Source organism: Pyrgilauda ruficollis, unplaced genomic scaffold (genome assembly GCF_017590135.1).
Source record: "Pyrgilauda ruficollis isolate IOZ18807 unplaced genomic scaffold, ASM1759013v1 scaffold1, whole genome shotgun sequence".
NCBI lineage: Eukaryota > Metazoa > Chordata > Aves > Passeriformes > Passeridae > Pyrgilauda > Pyrgilauda ruficollis.
In genome coordinates this window covers 20,200,252-20,216,419 of record NW_024508100.1, presented here as the reverse complement: position 1 = coordinate 20,216,419, position 16,168 = coordinate 20,200,252, and the positions used below count along the sequence as shown (strand labels likewise).

General features: G+C 39.4%; 1 protein-coding gene across 1 annotated transcript in view; it reads left to right on the top strand.

The window, feature by feature from the left end:
• Positions 1 to 304: 304 nt before the first annotated feature.
• The window catches only part of GABRG1 (gamma-aminobutyric acid type A receptor subunit gamma1), a 51,798-nt gene continuing 35,934 nt past the window's right edge, over positions 305 to 16,168 (top strand). The window contains exon 1 of the mRNA XM_041482636.1: positions 305 to 396. Within this exon, the coding sequence (XP_041338570.1) occupies positions 305 to 396 (92 nt within the window). The remainder of the gene's footprint in view (positions 397 to 16,168) is intronic.

Here is a 16,168-nt window from a genome sequence, read left to right as displayed (position 1 = left end):
CTTTCTCCCAGGCATGTTTCCCTTCTAGTAAAGGAGGCTCCACCTCTGCTAGGGATTGATTCGTCCAACAGTTTTTAGGATAATTTATGAAGCAACCTGATGAGCCTATTGGGCGAGTTGCTCGGCCCTTGCAGAGTGGGTTTCTACCTGTTTGGGTGTTTTATTTTATTTTTTCCCCCCCTTCCCCTCTCCTCCCCTCCTCTCCCTCTCCCTGCCGTGTGCCGCGGGGTGGTGGGATCGGTAGGGTCGCAATTTCCCAGGCTCTCCGGAGAAAACTCGGGCAAGGGAGCGCGCCTTCACGCTCATGGATGCATGGGGGGGCCCCGCGCCCCGCTGGATCGGCCGCCGCGGGGCCCGGCTGCTGCTGCTGCTGCTGACCGTGCGCCTGGGGAGCGGGTGAGTACGGCGGGGACGCGCACCTGCCCCCGCCGCCACTCCGAACCGCCAATCGCGCCCAGGCTGAGCCCGGGGGCTCCGGGCGGGGGCCGGGGCAGGGGCAGGGACTGGGGCAGGGGCAGGAGCAGGAGAGGCGGCGTGTTGCGCCGCCAAACTTCGGCCAGAAAAGGTGTCGGTGCTGCCGCTGTGGCTCCCGCGGGCGGCTGCGGCGGGAGCCGGCACCGGCAAAGTAAAACTTCAGCCGCATCCCACTTGTTCGCTGGGCGGGTTGCTGAGTCCAGGCTCGGCTCGGCGCTGGTAAAGCTCCCCGTGCCGAGGGCGGCCCGGTGCCCCGAGCCCCCCGCGCGGTGCCGCCCGTCCCCGGCGGCGGCTGCGGGGAGAGGGGCCGGGAGCGCGGCTGGCGCGGCTGCGGCTGCTGGTGCGGGGCAGCCACCGCGGCAGTGGGACCTGTGCCGGGCCTCCCGCACGGCACCGGCTCCTGCCGCTGCAGCGCTCGGGAGCGGGATCCGCCTCACGCGTGGGATGGAGCAGCGCAGCTGCTCAGGTCCCAGAAGTTGGAAACGTGCGTTTTAAAGGAGAGTTAGAAAATTGAGCTGGAGACCTCTGAAGAAACAACAGTTTGGTACAGCTGTGGACATGTGTTATTAGTACCCATAACAACGAAAAGCAACGTGATAATTCAACTCCATTAATGATGCAGAGCTAATACGAACCATTCCACAGGTTTCACTCATAAAAATCACAAAGCAGCACTTTAGGTATAAATAAAGGGTATTTGACTGTTGCTCAGTGTGTGTTTTAAATGGAAGACGAAGTTATCATTCTACAGGGTATAAAAATGTGCAGTGTAAAGGCTGGCAAAAAAAAAAAAAGGGAAAAAATCTATTAAAAATTTTGAAGTCCATCATACTCTAGACCCCTTCCCCAAACTGAATGATGTTTGAGGTATGTTGATCTCATCACATCTCTCATCTTCAGAAGGCTGCTGTGTTATCCTAGTTGAAAAACCACTGATTATAATTTTCTTAGCCTGTGTCTTTTAAAACCTTGATAAATTATGGAAATGTTTTTCAAAGGCATTGATGAAAATGATACCAGTGCAGCTGTGCATCTTCAGAATGTTTCTTAACGATCATAGTGTACCTCAGGTGTGAAAGAAATTATCAAGTGGTTTGAGAGAAAAGAATATGCATGCTAATTTATCAGTTCAAAGACTTTGTTACAAAGGAGGAGAACTACCAAAAAAAAAAAAATTTGCTTTGCTTGTCAGACTGTGGGATTATAAAACTAGGTGTAGATTACTATGGATGCATCTCATTAACATTACAATTTATAAATAAGGTGATAAGAAGTGAGAAAAAGAGGTAACTTACATGCATTGTTTTGTTCTGTGTTCCAGGACATCTCAGATAAAAGGGAACCTTTGCTATGAATATCCATGTATCTGAATCAACTGTTTTCAGCCTTGACTTTGTTTTTCAGAGGCTACATGGAAAACTGGTGTTTGCAAGATTTCCCCCCCTTCCTTTTTTTTTTTTTTTTTTTTTCTTTTAAGTGACATCAGATGGACATGGGGTGCAGATCACGATTTTCTGGTATGTAGTGCATTGCAATTCATGGGTGTTTCCGGGGATCTTAGGACCTCTGGCACTCTTTAAAGTCTGCTCCAAAGTAGGATGGAAATACTATTTATCTGCTTCTTTGGATGCCTCTCTATAGTTTCAGCCCAAGATTTTCCTTGAAGCTCAAACTAAAACACAGGAGTAATGCTTTTTCTCAAGAGCAGACCGGGCTGAACCAACTCTGCCAGTTTTTCTAAAACTATCTTGCAGGAGCCAGTCTGCCTTTTCAACACATATTTTTAAAAGGATGCAAATTGCATCATTTTTAGTATGCATGTATACACAAAGTACTTTGTGCTGAGTATGAATAAAGTTGCTTCAGCTGCAACAAATGGAGCTAAAGCCTAAGCAAGGACACTGGAAGTTGAGCCCAACCAAGAGTTTATTCTTTTAAGATACTGCTCCAGAAGCTGTTCCATGACATGGCACCAAACATTACACCATGACATTACACCAAAGTCTGGGAACTCTTTCCCATAAAGGAGTTGTTTACCTCCAGTTCTTCACCTTCAGCACTTGCAGGTCAGAATGGCCAATGCACTTGATGTAATTTAATGGGTCAGTATTTTGAAGGACTGTTGTCAATAGCAGATATCTCTTCTGTATCAGAAATTGTGCTGTGAGCCTTTCTACAAGATGTGTGCAGGGAAAGAGTACTTACCCAGCAGTCACTGTAGTCCTAAATGTTCGGCAAACCCATTATTATTGTTGAATTCAAATAAACAGATAATTGATAGGCAGAGCATAAGAACTGACAATATAATTAATGTTATTTTCTTAGTTCCACCCATGCAAGTACACCATAACTGTAACTTTTATTTTAATTTATACTTCTGTAAATGGTATGTGCTGGTCAGCATGCCTAAAAGTATATTGTAAGCTTAACTTAATTTTGGCCATAGCTTCCCTTTTGTTTTGTAGTCTGATGTTCTCAAAGCAATTATAAATGCTCTATTGAAATGCAACTGTCAGCAGGTACAAATGTCAACTGATATTTTCTTTTCAAAGTATCTCTTAGGAAAATATATAATACAGCCTACGTTTTCCTCTCCTATAAATTCCTGGATCAGAGTTAAGCCTGTCATAACAATGTTGGTTTCTTAGTGCTTGATAATAGTGATTTACTGTTTCATTTGAACATCTGTGGTGTTTATTCATTATTATCCTCACTCTTACGTTCTTTGTTCATGATGTGACAACAAAGAACTTGTTATTCAGCACTCCCAGTGGCTTAAAATACAGTTTATTTTATTGAAAGTTTGTTAATATTTTCTTTTGTTGGTATAAAGTTTAAAGGGACCTAAATACTAAGAAATACTTATATTCTTTGCACATAATCTTCTTACAGCGGTTTCAAGGAAACTTCAAACTATGTCAATCTGTTAAATAGTCTCTCAGCAAATTGAAACAAATTTTCATTTACTTTTAACTTTCTGTTTATTAAATGTGCCTGATGTTAAAAAAAACTACCTTTGCTGCATATTCAAGCTTTTTTGAGCTGGACAGAAAAGTTTACAGGTGAGCACTTGTTGAGCTTGTTCAACTTCTTTTTCTGAATGCACAAGTCTGTCTACAGAGTAGATTACAAGGGCATCAGGAGAATAGGTGTTTTTTCTTTGAAGCTCTAGAGGAATTGTGTTAGTAGGGGTCAAACAGAACACCTAATAGGTAGGACCACTTAAATGGGCTAGGTTTATGCACTGTTTGAAAGTGAGTTGCTTTGGTTTGGGCTATCATATATATACAAACTAAAAGAGTCATGTGTGTTGAATTCACAGAAAACCAAAAGTGACCGTCTCAAAGTCCTTTTTTGTAGTACCATTTATGATAGAAGAGAGTAGCACTTTTTTGAATTACCTGTATAACTCTTTCTTGCACTGCATCCTAAATTGATCATGTGAGTAAAATAACGATATCATAACTTAGTTGGTAAAGAGCAGCAGAGACAAGTACTAATTATAAATGATTGTAACACACTGACAGGAACCTTTCAAAGGCTGGTGGATGACAATGACACTAACTTTTATTTCTTAACAAATTCTCTGAATAGTAATAATTTGTACAGAGTAATTCAGATGCAACTGAATTAATCTGAAGGTGACACAGAAGTCCTGATTTTGAATTTTTACTCATGCGAACACTATTTAAGATTGAAAATATTGTGGTGAGTTCAGTGGCCTACAGGCCTATTAAAAACATTTATTCTATATATATATAAACCTAAAATGGTAAATCATGGCGCAACACTGAGGTTACTAGGGAGACTAGGAAGGTCATCAGGAGTTCATCAGAGCAGAACTTATTTCAATAAAGGGGGAAATTTCAGTGACATGGATATGATGGAAATAGTTTCTAAAATATGCCTTAATTGGGGATTTTCCAGTCAGTAGGATTTGTTGAGATAATCTGGTCTTGTATAAGAATGTATAAAAGGCTAGACAAAATTAGAGATTTTACCCTGGCATCTCTATCAGGTTTGCGCCTTCAGTTTAACTAAGTCCCTGCATACAGACTTGGTGAGGAGGAATCTGATGAAATATTAGACAGTATTTCTAGTCTGAGGTTTCTCTGGCTCCCAGCCAGTGGATCTCCTGTTCCCAGTGCAACCTGCTACACCTGGCTCAGCCACTGGATTCCCATGTCCATCTGATTGTGGGGAAATCCATGTCCTCTTTTATACTTCTGGTTCTGCAGGGTAGCCTCAAGGTATAGACCAGTGGCTGCAGCTGCGCTTCAGGAACAGGGTGTGGTCTGCATCCATCTGCTCTTCAGCAAGATACCAGTCATCAAAGCTCTCCTTGTTCTGATTGCCTTTGTCAAGTTTTTCCCTGACAAGAACTCAGAGCATCTCAAGGGAATCCTGAAAATTATTAAAGGAATCAGCATTTTGGTCAGAAAGCATCCTGGTGCCTTTCTCTTTCCAGCCTAGTCTTTCATAATATGTTGTAGAAATCTCCTCACCTCAGGGTGACAGGAAGCTCCAGTGCGGTCAGATTCCAAGCAGTTGTTGCAGGATGAATGATCTAGTCCAAAATGAAAGTTCTGTACAGATATGTCACAACTGGAGATGCAGAGTGGAAATGTCCACTGAATTGGGTTAACCCATGCTATAGTCATACGGACTGATCTTCAAAGCACATCCTGGTATATGTAGTTTAAGAGACACCTTGATAGCTGCTTACATTCTCCTCTCACATAAGTAAACTGAGATACCTGCATTTCTTCATAAAATATTTAATTATTTGCTTAACCAATTTTAAGTGCTTTCCAGTTTCTTGTCTGAAGTAGAAATACACACAGAATATTGCTTCACTACTACTTCATACTGCTTAGATGCTCTCTCGCAGGATTAGCTCCAATACTGTTGAAGTGTAACTCATGTTCTTTTTGCCTTGGTTGTCAAATCCTTTTCTGTGTCACTACATTCGTGGCTGGTAAGGTGTGAATGGCTAATTCTGTGTTTCTAAATTTATATGCAGCAATTTTTCTTTGTTTCAAGGAGGAGAGACAGACTTAGTGGGTAGGAAGAATTGAGGTAGAACAAGATACATTCCCTTTTGATTAAATTATTTGATGTCTCAAATAGATTGTTAGTCTTTTCCTTTAATATGGTTTTCTTCTTGTTTAAGGCAGTGTACCATGAGGGATTAAGTGCTATTATTATTAGTAGTAATGTAGTATTATTTTTCAGTTTTTCTTTCTAAATAAAATTCACCTGGATAGAATTTATATTAGTAAAATTTGTAGCATCAAGTGTGTATTTAGTTGGTAAACTACCAATGTAAATCACAATTTTTTTTTTTTATTTCATTGTCCAATGTTATATTTATGTCACGGAATAAACTGTGTAGATTTTTTTTTTTTAAAGTGTCCTCAGTGCTTTTCTCTGAAGGAGAACAGTTCTTAATATCATCACCATACAGCCATTGGGTATGGATTGGGTTGTGTCAGACCTGCTGCTGGTGACCTGTGGACCTGGACCTTAGGTTCTTGCTTGGCCAGTGAGGGCTGTCCAGCTGATGGCCTGGGGGTTGTGTCCAGCAGGGTACAACTCTGACTACCCTAAATTTTAGTCACCATCTAATGAGAGGTGTAATTCTCCTGTTTTAAAGATATGTTAATGTAATACAAAATAAGTTACATCAGAGAAGACAATTCTGTGCATAGAGAAGCACAGCAAGCTTTTGATTACATGGTTTCGGTATTTCCATTATTCCTTACAGAGTATATTCACCTTTCTATACAATTATTCATTAACTTAAGTGACCTTTGGATTAGTCCATAATTGCCTAATTTTACACTAAAATTTTGGTAGAACCTATTAATTTTATTTCTATTGGGTACATGTTGTCATTGCCTAGTTATTGTAGTTGCATGGCTTTTTCTGTAATTTCAAGCCAAATTTACTTACATGCTGCAATTACAGTGTGTGATTCAGTGCAAGTCTCTGGTTCTGTTGCTGCTTCAGTCCATGCCTATTTCTTTGGCTCTTGTGGGAGAAGGATGGTACCTGCTCACATGTGTACCAGAATTTGGGACTATTTCAAATAAGTTTGGTTTTATGAATGGTTGTAGTAGATTTCTTGTCACCTGAAGATTTTGCAGGAAATACGTGATTAATTGTGTTAGAACAGATGTTCAAATGGATATGATGAAATAGCATCAGCTTAAGTGACTGGTAATGCCTTATAAAGGATTGCTCATTTGATATATTTTTTGAGATGCTGATGATATTTTGAGGTAGAAAATTGACTTTGCAATTTGATGAATTTTATAGTTAGTGTGGGATGGCATTTAATTATGTTAACTTCTTTTTATTGAGGTTATGGTTCTCAGCATTCATTTATCAAAGGTTTGTTTTAAGTCTAGTTTCACTGTGGAAAGTGTATCTTGGATCAAAGCACTTAGCCCATCAACACTGTATCTGCTCATTTTGAATTTGATGGCAATTAACCTTTCATCAGTCAAGTGTAGATAGTGTGTGCATGGTGTGCTGACGTGTGACACATGGATTTATGTGTTCCTGTCTTTGTATTTTTGTGTGATGATCAGTCTGAAACTTCCAGGAGATCTGGTACTGCCATGGTTAGTGTGTGTTTCACGCATCCAGAGAAGTTATCAGCGCTGTGTCCCTCCTTAGCAGTTTGGGGATATTTTGACCTTTCTTTAATACCTGTTGTCCCTCTTCAGTTGTATGTACTTAGGTTCTATAATGTGCTTTGGTTATCCTCTTACCTTCTGTTCAAGTCTTCATTTGTTTCCTGCTGCTTTGTCTAGATGAACAGTGGACTATGGCTGTTAACATTCTGGTTATTTGATTGCATGGTATGGTCAAAACCCGCAAAGAGGGTAAAACTTACCAACTGAGAAAACAAAATTGCACCTCAAGTCCTGTGTTCAGTTCTGGATCCCTCATTATGGGAAAAAACATTGAGGTGTTGGAGTGTGTCCAAAGAGGGGCAGTGGAGCTGGTGAAAGATCTAGAGGTTAAGTCCTGTGAGGAGTAGCTGAGGGAGCTGGGGTTTTTTATCCTGGAGAAGAAGAGGCTCAGAGGGGCCCTTATCACTCTCTACAGCTGCCTGAAAGGAGGTTGTAAAGGTGGGGGTCAACCTCTTCTCTCAGGCAGCTAGAGACAGGACAAGAGGAAATGGCTTCAGACTGTGCCAGGGGAGGTTCAGATTGGACAGGGGGATGAATTTGTTCCCAGAAGGGGTTGTTAAGCATTGGGAGGGACTGCTTTGCTGGGAGGTGGTATCCCTGGAGGTGTCTGAGAAACAACTCTGTGGCTCTTGTTTACAAGGTGGTGATCAGTCAAAGGTTGGACTTGATGATCTCAGAGGTCTTTTCCAAACTAAATGGTTCCATGATTCTGTGAAAAGAAGACATCATACAACAACATGATAAGACATCATACAATATGTTCTTTAAGTTTGTAATCAGAAAATGAAGTAATTGCTGCAAGGAAAGAGAAGTGAGAAGTGTGTCCCATTTCCTCCCGTGTCTGGGGTAGAGCAAGAACTGCTCAGAACCTCAGGAATGATGATTTTAGCATAATGTTTCTTGAAGACCTTATTTTTCCATCTTGAAATATTACTTTTTTACCAAGTGCATGTGTTTGCAGACGGGGCTGCAGTTCTGAGGGAGCAGGAGAGCCTGGGGTAATGGGTTGACAGGAGCATTATAAAATTCATCAAGGGTGAGTGCCAAAGTCCTGCACCTGAATGGAAAGCCCCCTTCAGCAGGACTGGAGCTAGCTAGCTTGGAAGCAGCTCTTCCAAAAGGACCTGGAGTTGCTGTTTGAGAGCATGGCAGCTTGGCAGCAGGGAGGGCCAGCAGCCTCCTGGGCCGTGGGATCAGGTACACATTCAGGAAGTTGAGGAAATGGACTGTCTCCGTCTTCTCAGCACTTGTGAAACTGCATGGAGATACTGCATCCAGTTTGGGGCTTAAACTTGCAGGGAGCTCAGGAGAGGATACCAAGCTGGTCAAGCAGGGGCACCTGTCCTAAGAGGTAAGGGCTGATCTGACTGGAGAAAAGATGTCTTTGTGTGGATTCAGCATTAGTCCCCATTAGTCCCCATCATTTACCGGAAGATGATCCAGAAAACTTAGGTAGGCACTTCCTAGTGGTGCATGGTAAGAAAATGATAAACAGTGGTGATGAATTGCAACAGGGAAATCTCAACTAGATATAAAGAAACATATCACTAGGAAGATCATAAACAGCAGAACAAGATGTCCAGTGAAGGTTTGGGATGTCTTTCCATGGAATTTTATATACCAGCTGCATTAGGCAAGCACCCTGGTCTAAATTCAGAATCAGCCCTTCTTTGACTAGAAGTAAACTTCTCAAGATCCCTTCTAAATTTTATGTGAAAACTAATAATTCCTCTGGAAAATTGCAGAAATCATCTTGTGCAAAGTGATTGCTCTCTATAGTGTAGGACAAAAAGAGGGTTTTAGAAACAGGTAGTTTTCTGCCTCAGGTCTACAAAACTGAATATTTTTGTCATCACATATGGAGATAAAGACATGGTCAAAGTAAGGTTGCTATACTAATCATGCTGAATATGTTTTAGAATTCAGCAGCTCTGAAGTGGTGCAGAGAATTACCTGTACTTGGCTAGACAGATGTGAGAAAAATTGTCAATTGATTTCTGGACTGCAGCTTGATAGGAGTAGAGGCAGCAGTTATACTGATCTGACCATATCAGTGTTTGGATGAACTTTCAAGGAGAGAAGATAAACTTTGTATTATGTCAGAAGACTGATGGATAAAGAATATCTGAGATGCTTTGAGTCTTTATGACAGTTTTGTGAGATCTGTAAAATCCATTTGAATTAATAGCATTTGACCAGTGTAATTTCAAACAGTATGCAGCATTATGTGAAAATTGACTTGGAGAAGAGCAATTTGTGTGGATCTGAGAACAAAATTGTGCTCCTGGAAGATAGCTTTAATAGTATCTGTTGTTCTTGTTATAAATCCACTTTTCTATAAATATTCTTTGCAGTCAGATTGTATCTTTATTAAGTGCTCAGAGTTAAGTCTGGTTGTATTGTTCAGTAATTTTGAATTAGTTTTTAATATATAAATATCACAACGATGTTGAAGATTTTGTTGGAAATGTGATAATGCTTTTAAGTGAAGGTATCACTGCGACTAAAATTAGTTGGACTGAAGTTAATGTGTGTTGGAGAAAATGTTTAATATCTTTCAGAGATATTAAACAATAATGTGCTTCAAGATGTAATGACTCAAAAGATGTTAATCACCCAATACTTGTGATATGTATGAAGATGTCACGAGGTTAATAGTCTAAACACTCAGATACATAGGCAACACTTTTTGTTGCAGGGAGTAAACACCAGAGGTGCATATTCTTATCCTGTTATTGCTATGATTGTTCATTTTTTTGCAACAAAGCTTACTTAATACCAAGCGAACTTGCTTGTGTAGCTTGTACTTCTAATCTAGTGTTCAAATGTTTCTGTGTAGGAATTCCTAATATTTTTCCACACTTTTCCCTGATAATTAATGTCCAAATTAATTCCTTCACTAAACACCAAGGAAGAAGAAGGGAAAGAAGAAGCAGAGGAGGAAATTATAAACAGCCAGACAAATATGAAATAAAAAAAGAGCACAAGACACTATATGTATTCAGAAGAAGAATCAACCTAACAGTATGTGGTCAGTGTACTGGAAAAAAGATACAGAGAATAAGGAAAACATACTTCAGTGGGAGAGAGAAATACATTTTGACACATAAAAGAATATGCCCAAGTCTGGCAAGGCAGAAAGGGTGGGAAATTGATGAAAACATTGGAGATGGAATGGGGAGAAAAAAGATTTTTGTCAAGAGAATGTCTAAACCAGTTTAGGAAAGATAAAGAGGAAGGACTATAATATCAGTGGCTCTATAGCCCACAGGATTACAGGGAGAAAGTTATGCTTTTTGGACACATATTTTCAGTAGCTGTATTTTTTTGCTTGCAGTTATTTATTTTCCCAGAAAATTTCTGTGACACATAAAGCATATCAGTGAAGATGCTGATGATGAAATGCAACAGTTCACTTCCACAGAATTATAACAGAACTGATGACTATGAAGTCAGCCATAAAGTCTGAAAGATAAGTCTTGAGAGATGTTTAAACATTCACTACCAACAGCTAGCAGTGATAGTGAGCTTTCAGGAAAGTCTTTTCTAGAAAAATGGAATTGAGTTCTGTTTTATGAGTCATGACTATGTGGTCCTAATTATTTTTGCTATTTGAGAGCAGTATTTGCATACCTAAAGAGATGCTGGTAACTTCTCATCTTCTGAGGATACTACAAGTCTATCTGACATCCATGTTTTATCTTAAGAAGATTCAAGAACATATGCAAATATATAATTTAAATTTCTGACATGAGAGTAATTACTCATGCCTTCCACATTGAAGTTGCATTTTTCTCTGTATTTAAGGAACTTTGCTCTGCTTCAGGCATTTCTTAAACTTACCATCCTGCCAGAGTTCAGATTTTCATCTGCACTTGGTCCTATGCCTTGGTCATTCACATGACATGACTGAGTACTTGCATTTTTGTCTTCTGTACTGGAATCATCACCATCCTCTGTACAAATATCTGACTCTGGACACAGGTGCATTAGTGACCATGTTTAGCTTTTCAGCAGAGCTTTAGGTCTTTTTTCATGTGTGGAATTTGGTTAGGTCAGGTGAGCTCTGACCTCACATTGATGGGGCCATGAAGTACACTTTATCAGATAGAAGCATATAGTGCTGGGTGTTCTGGAGCAAGCTAGTGTCTGATTAGATGATCTGTTGGCAAACTTCCCTGGGAACCTTACCTGGCTTGTCTGACTTGTTATGAAGGCCAGTCTGGTTAAATGCACTATTTTGACAAACCTGTGAAGCAGTATTGTTGCTAACAAAGTAATCTGCCATGTTTACACTTCAAGAAACATTTTTGTTTGTTTTTTGTTTTTTGGGTTTTTTTAAGCAATACAAAATAAAGGTTAAATTGCATTATATGTAGACAAAGGACGTATCCTGGGGAGCACAGCCAATGAATAACAGCTGTCTTATGGCATGTTTCATCATTTAGGTAAGTGTCACTGTGCCATACCCATGCTGGTAAAACTCCTGAAGCAGCTGAAGATCCTCAGGTAAATGGAGTAACACAACTAACCTTGCTGTTTACATTCACATATGTAAGGTGACAAGGAAAGAAGTGTATTTGTTTTAGCTCTGTCAGCATAGAAATTATCTGAAACGCTCACTTTCCTCCTTTTTTATTAACTAAATAATCATCAGAGTATTTATTGTACAGAAGGATCACTATCTCCAAATAGACAAGGCCCCTGTGAAGGTTGTCTAAATCTCATAGATACCAAGAGCTTCACTGAGTTGCTTGTGCACAGACTTAAAGCTTCAGCAGAGATAACTCAGGTTCCTTGACAAGTCTCTTCTTTTCCAGATGTATAGGTTCCCTATAAATCAGCCCATCTTGGAAGACTGGATATCCTTGTGTGCGTTGGATAGGAATAGGAGCCTGGGAATGGACAACTAAATTGATGCTTAGCCATATTTAAATACTCTCACTTATACCATACATGTACTTCTGTGTGTAATACTTTGACATGCATGATCCAAATAGCAGTCAGAACACTTCCACTATATTCGTTTTTCCTCCAGTTCATTGCATAACTTGACATACGTTAATTGCAACACAAGGGTCGTCTAACTGATTTTTGTCATATTTAATGGAGAACAGAAACCTATAATATTAATGTCTGAAGAGAAGCATGTTGCCTGATGTTTAAAAGACTTATTTAGTCCTTTGTCATTTGTGCCCAGAGATTTATTAGTCATGGTAATGTTTCCAGTTAGTTGAAGGACAGAGAGCATAATGGGGGCACTTTTTTGCCTAATTGCTGGTAGCTATGTAAATGCAGTTTACTGTTGAGTTTATGAGGGTAGCTGAAGTATTACAACAACAAGCTTCTTAAGAGGTGAGGTCTCTTTCTTATTTATAAAATCATTAAAATCAGAATTAGCACCTGCATTAATAGACATAAAGTAGCACTGTGCCATGGAACGGAAATGTTTTAATGTTTGATGATGTATTTTTTTTCTAAATCATAATCTGTCCAGACATTCTGAAAAAGACAGTGAGTGAACTTAGCTGGAACAAATATATTTTACAGTAAATGGAGAGATGATCAAGTATTATGTTCTGTGTATAGTGAAATAACCTTTAGATGAACTTGGAAAGGAAAAGAATTCCTCTTTAATTAAGCTTGCCTTTCTTCTTGGGGTTGTGAAAGAGACAGGATAGTGCTACCATTAAAGTGGGAATGGAGTTAATTGACATTAATCTTCATAGGTTTCTTAGATTTGTTTTAATGGCAAAAAAGTAAAAAGGTCCTCAGCCCAAGTTAACTGTGACTAAATAATTGAATGGCATACCTGAATTTAACATTTCATTTTCTGGTTTGGAATGAAGTTTGCTGCCTTCTGTTTTTCCTTCTATCCTGTTCCAAACCCTGGAGAAAATGCTGGAGATACCCAAAAACTTGGTAAAAGATTAACAGTTCTGACCCATCTTGTTTTCTAAAGTGAGTGTTTCTTTATAGAACATGGTCAAGCAAGGTCGATTAACTGATAACAGCATCTCAACTGATTCTGCAGACTTTTTACATCTGAAGGGATTTCTATTCTTTAAAACAAACTAATTCAAATCTGTTTAGCATGGCAAATGTTGGTAATTCAGATTCCTAGAAGTGAGTATGTACACAGTGCCTGTCCTGTTGCTTTCATATGACTAGGTGCTCTTTTGAGGGAGCTTTGTGCAACTCCTCCCAAACCAACTGGATTGACACTTCAAGTTGGCAGGTGGTGTGCTCTGCTTCATTGGAGGGTGTACAAAAGACTTTCTCTATATTCTGGTCATTACCTTATTCCATCTAGTATCATTCATTCTTAGCACAGTCTTGCTGCACGTCAGTGGCTGTGGTTTAGGAATGTAGAACTGGGTGCCATCACATTTCAGAGATACTATAGTCTTTACTGCACACTTGGTGGTCTTGGGCATGTTTTAAAGACAAGTTTAGAAGATGGTATTCAGCTAGTGAGATGGGTTGATCTCAGTCGATCACCTGTGAAAAGGCTGGTGAGATAGGAATAGAGTAAGAATAGCTGTTTTCACCATGTAGAACAGCAATAATTCAGGTCTTCCACACGTTTGGTTACATCATTATCTGATTCATGTTGGTTTCTTTGCCAGTTTAGCAAATGGGTTAGTGAGTCACAAGCTCCTGTTGGTCTTGTGTACTAGTACAGAAGTAAATTGTGTTTCTTTTCATGCGGTTGGCACTTCTTTCAGGGTACAATATTTCCTGGATAAAGTCAAGTAGTTCCGTGTAAATAGTCAGAAATGCGCATTTTAAATCAAGACTTGTCAGACACCAAGTAAAGAAATGTTGCCTCTAATAAAACTATCTTCTTAAATGGATTTATTTACTGGTGCCTGGAAAAATCACTCAGATGTTGGGATGGAATTTTTCCCTCTCCCCCTGGAATTGAATTAATAGCTTTCTGTAAGCTGTCATTGTATACCTATTTGTAGTTCAGAGTTTTAAAATTGGAGGAGGACTAGACATACCCCAGTTCAGTAAGACAGAAAGTAAAAAAATGAAAAGTAAAAATCTGAAATCTGTTTTTATTTGCATTTTTCCTTCTTGTTAATTTCCAGTTAATTTAAATATATTAAATCATAGAAAAGAGCCAAGTGGAGATCAGGTTGCTCAGAGATTTTGCAGCTTCCATTTTTGGATGTCTGCAATAACCAACCTGATCAAGCCATGAGCAACCTGCTGTGACCTCAGAGCAAGCCCTGCTTTGAGCAGGAGGCTGGACTAGAGAGACCTCTCATGATCTCTTTCTGACGTGATTTGTCCTGTGAATCTATAAATAAAATTAAGGACTCTTTGAAATGTCAAGATATTCAAGTGACTGTGAGTTGAGGTGTTGTGGTTGTAACTCCTGTTTGGTTTAGGTGGTCATGGCTTGACCTCTTGTACTTTCCATTTTGGCTAAATCTCTGCTGTTCTTAATAGCATTGTGGAAAAAAACTTTAAAGCAGAACAAAGTAGTGTCATAATCACTTCAAATTCTCTGCAAATAACTGGGCTGATCCAGAGAATCAAGTGCCCTGTATATGTAAAGAACTCTGTTAATTTCACTATACTTTCTACTGTTTATGGGATGGAAGGCAAAAAGAGGAAGGTCAGTTTTGAGGTGGTTATGTGTCTTTCCTTGGGGAGCTAGTTATAAATTAACTTTTAACTCCTCATCATCTTAATGCCTCTGGGAAAAGGCTGGGATTGCCTCTGCATTCTGAGAAACTCTAAGCTAATTTATAAAGTAATTAGGTGCCAAAAAGTGCAAGCAGACCATAAATAGATATAATAATAATAATAATAATAATAATAATAATAATAATAATAATAAAAAAGATGTGTGGCAGCAACACATGAAAGAAATAGGTAGCTCTGAGGGAGAAAGAGTGTACATTTACAAAACTTAGCTTCCTAGTTCTAGTGCTCCCATTAGTGGGATCCTGCTAATGGGAAATGTTAAATATTTAATATCTGACATTTCTCTATGTAGTGCAGTAAAGATTAAGTATTTTATGGTGCATTTCAATTTAAAAGAATGAAAGCACTTTTCAGGCTGTTACAGGGAAGCTGTCAGTGAGCCTTGTATTTAGACTGCGTATTACTTTCTGCTATAATAGACTCTTTCAACTTGTTTGCAGCAAGCTAGATGTGAAAGCTCTGATAGCTGAGCAGTGCCTTTTGTTCATCCTCTGGAAACCTATTGAGCTGTGGCAGGGTTTCACTTCCCAAATTAAGTAGGCATGCCAAAACCACTGAGAGTTTCCACAGCCATGACAGTTTTGATTTTCAGTGAGACTTGCTAGTGTTATCCAAGAGGTGATGCCTTTCTATTACAGACTGGTTTGAGGCATTCCCACAAAGGGCTGCAGTAAAAGGCAGGCATGCCTTCTCTCACTCTGTCCTTTCCTGACTTTTTCTGTCCTTTCTTCACATGGAACATACTGGTGGTCTTCTTTCCTGTAGTAAATCTGCTGAAAATTTTCACTCTTAGTTTCGAGGGCAGCATATGTCTGTGTAATTTAGAAGCCCTTAATAAAGCAGTAACATTTTTAGTTTTGGTGTACAATGTGAATTGGCACAAGGATAGTAATTTAATTCCTTTCTTTTACTGGAATATTGTGCTTGTCTTAACATTGGATCTGATTTACAGGGGCTGCATGTTTTCTGTAATTGCTAGCCAGTGCCCATTTGTGAAGGTAGGTTGTGTGACTGTTAGTTAGTGCTGTCAGTCTTGAGTAGTTTGCCTGACCTCAAGCCCATAGCATTTCCTTGAAATAAACTGGATGAGTAATATAGGTTGCAGTTTTTAGCAAATAAAATGGAGGAATACTGAAGTCCATACTCATTTGATTGAAATGGGAAGAAAACTACTTTCAGGCATTCTTTGACCTTCTGGTGATATCTGAGTGAATTTGCAGATGCAACCAAGATATTGCAATTTTTTTTAATGATCTAGGGATTAATTG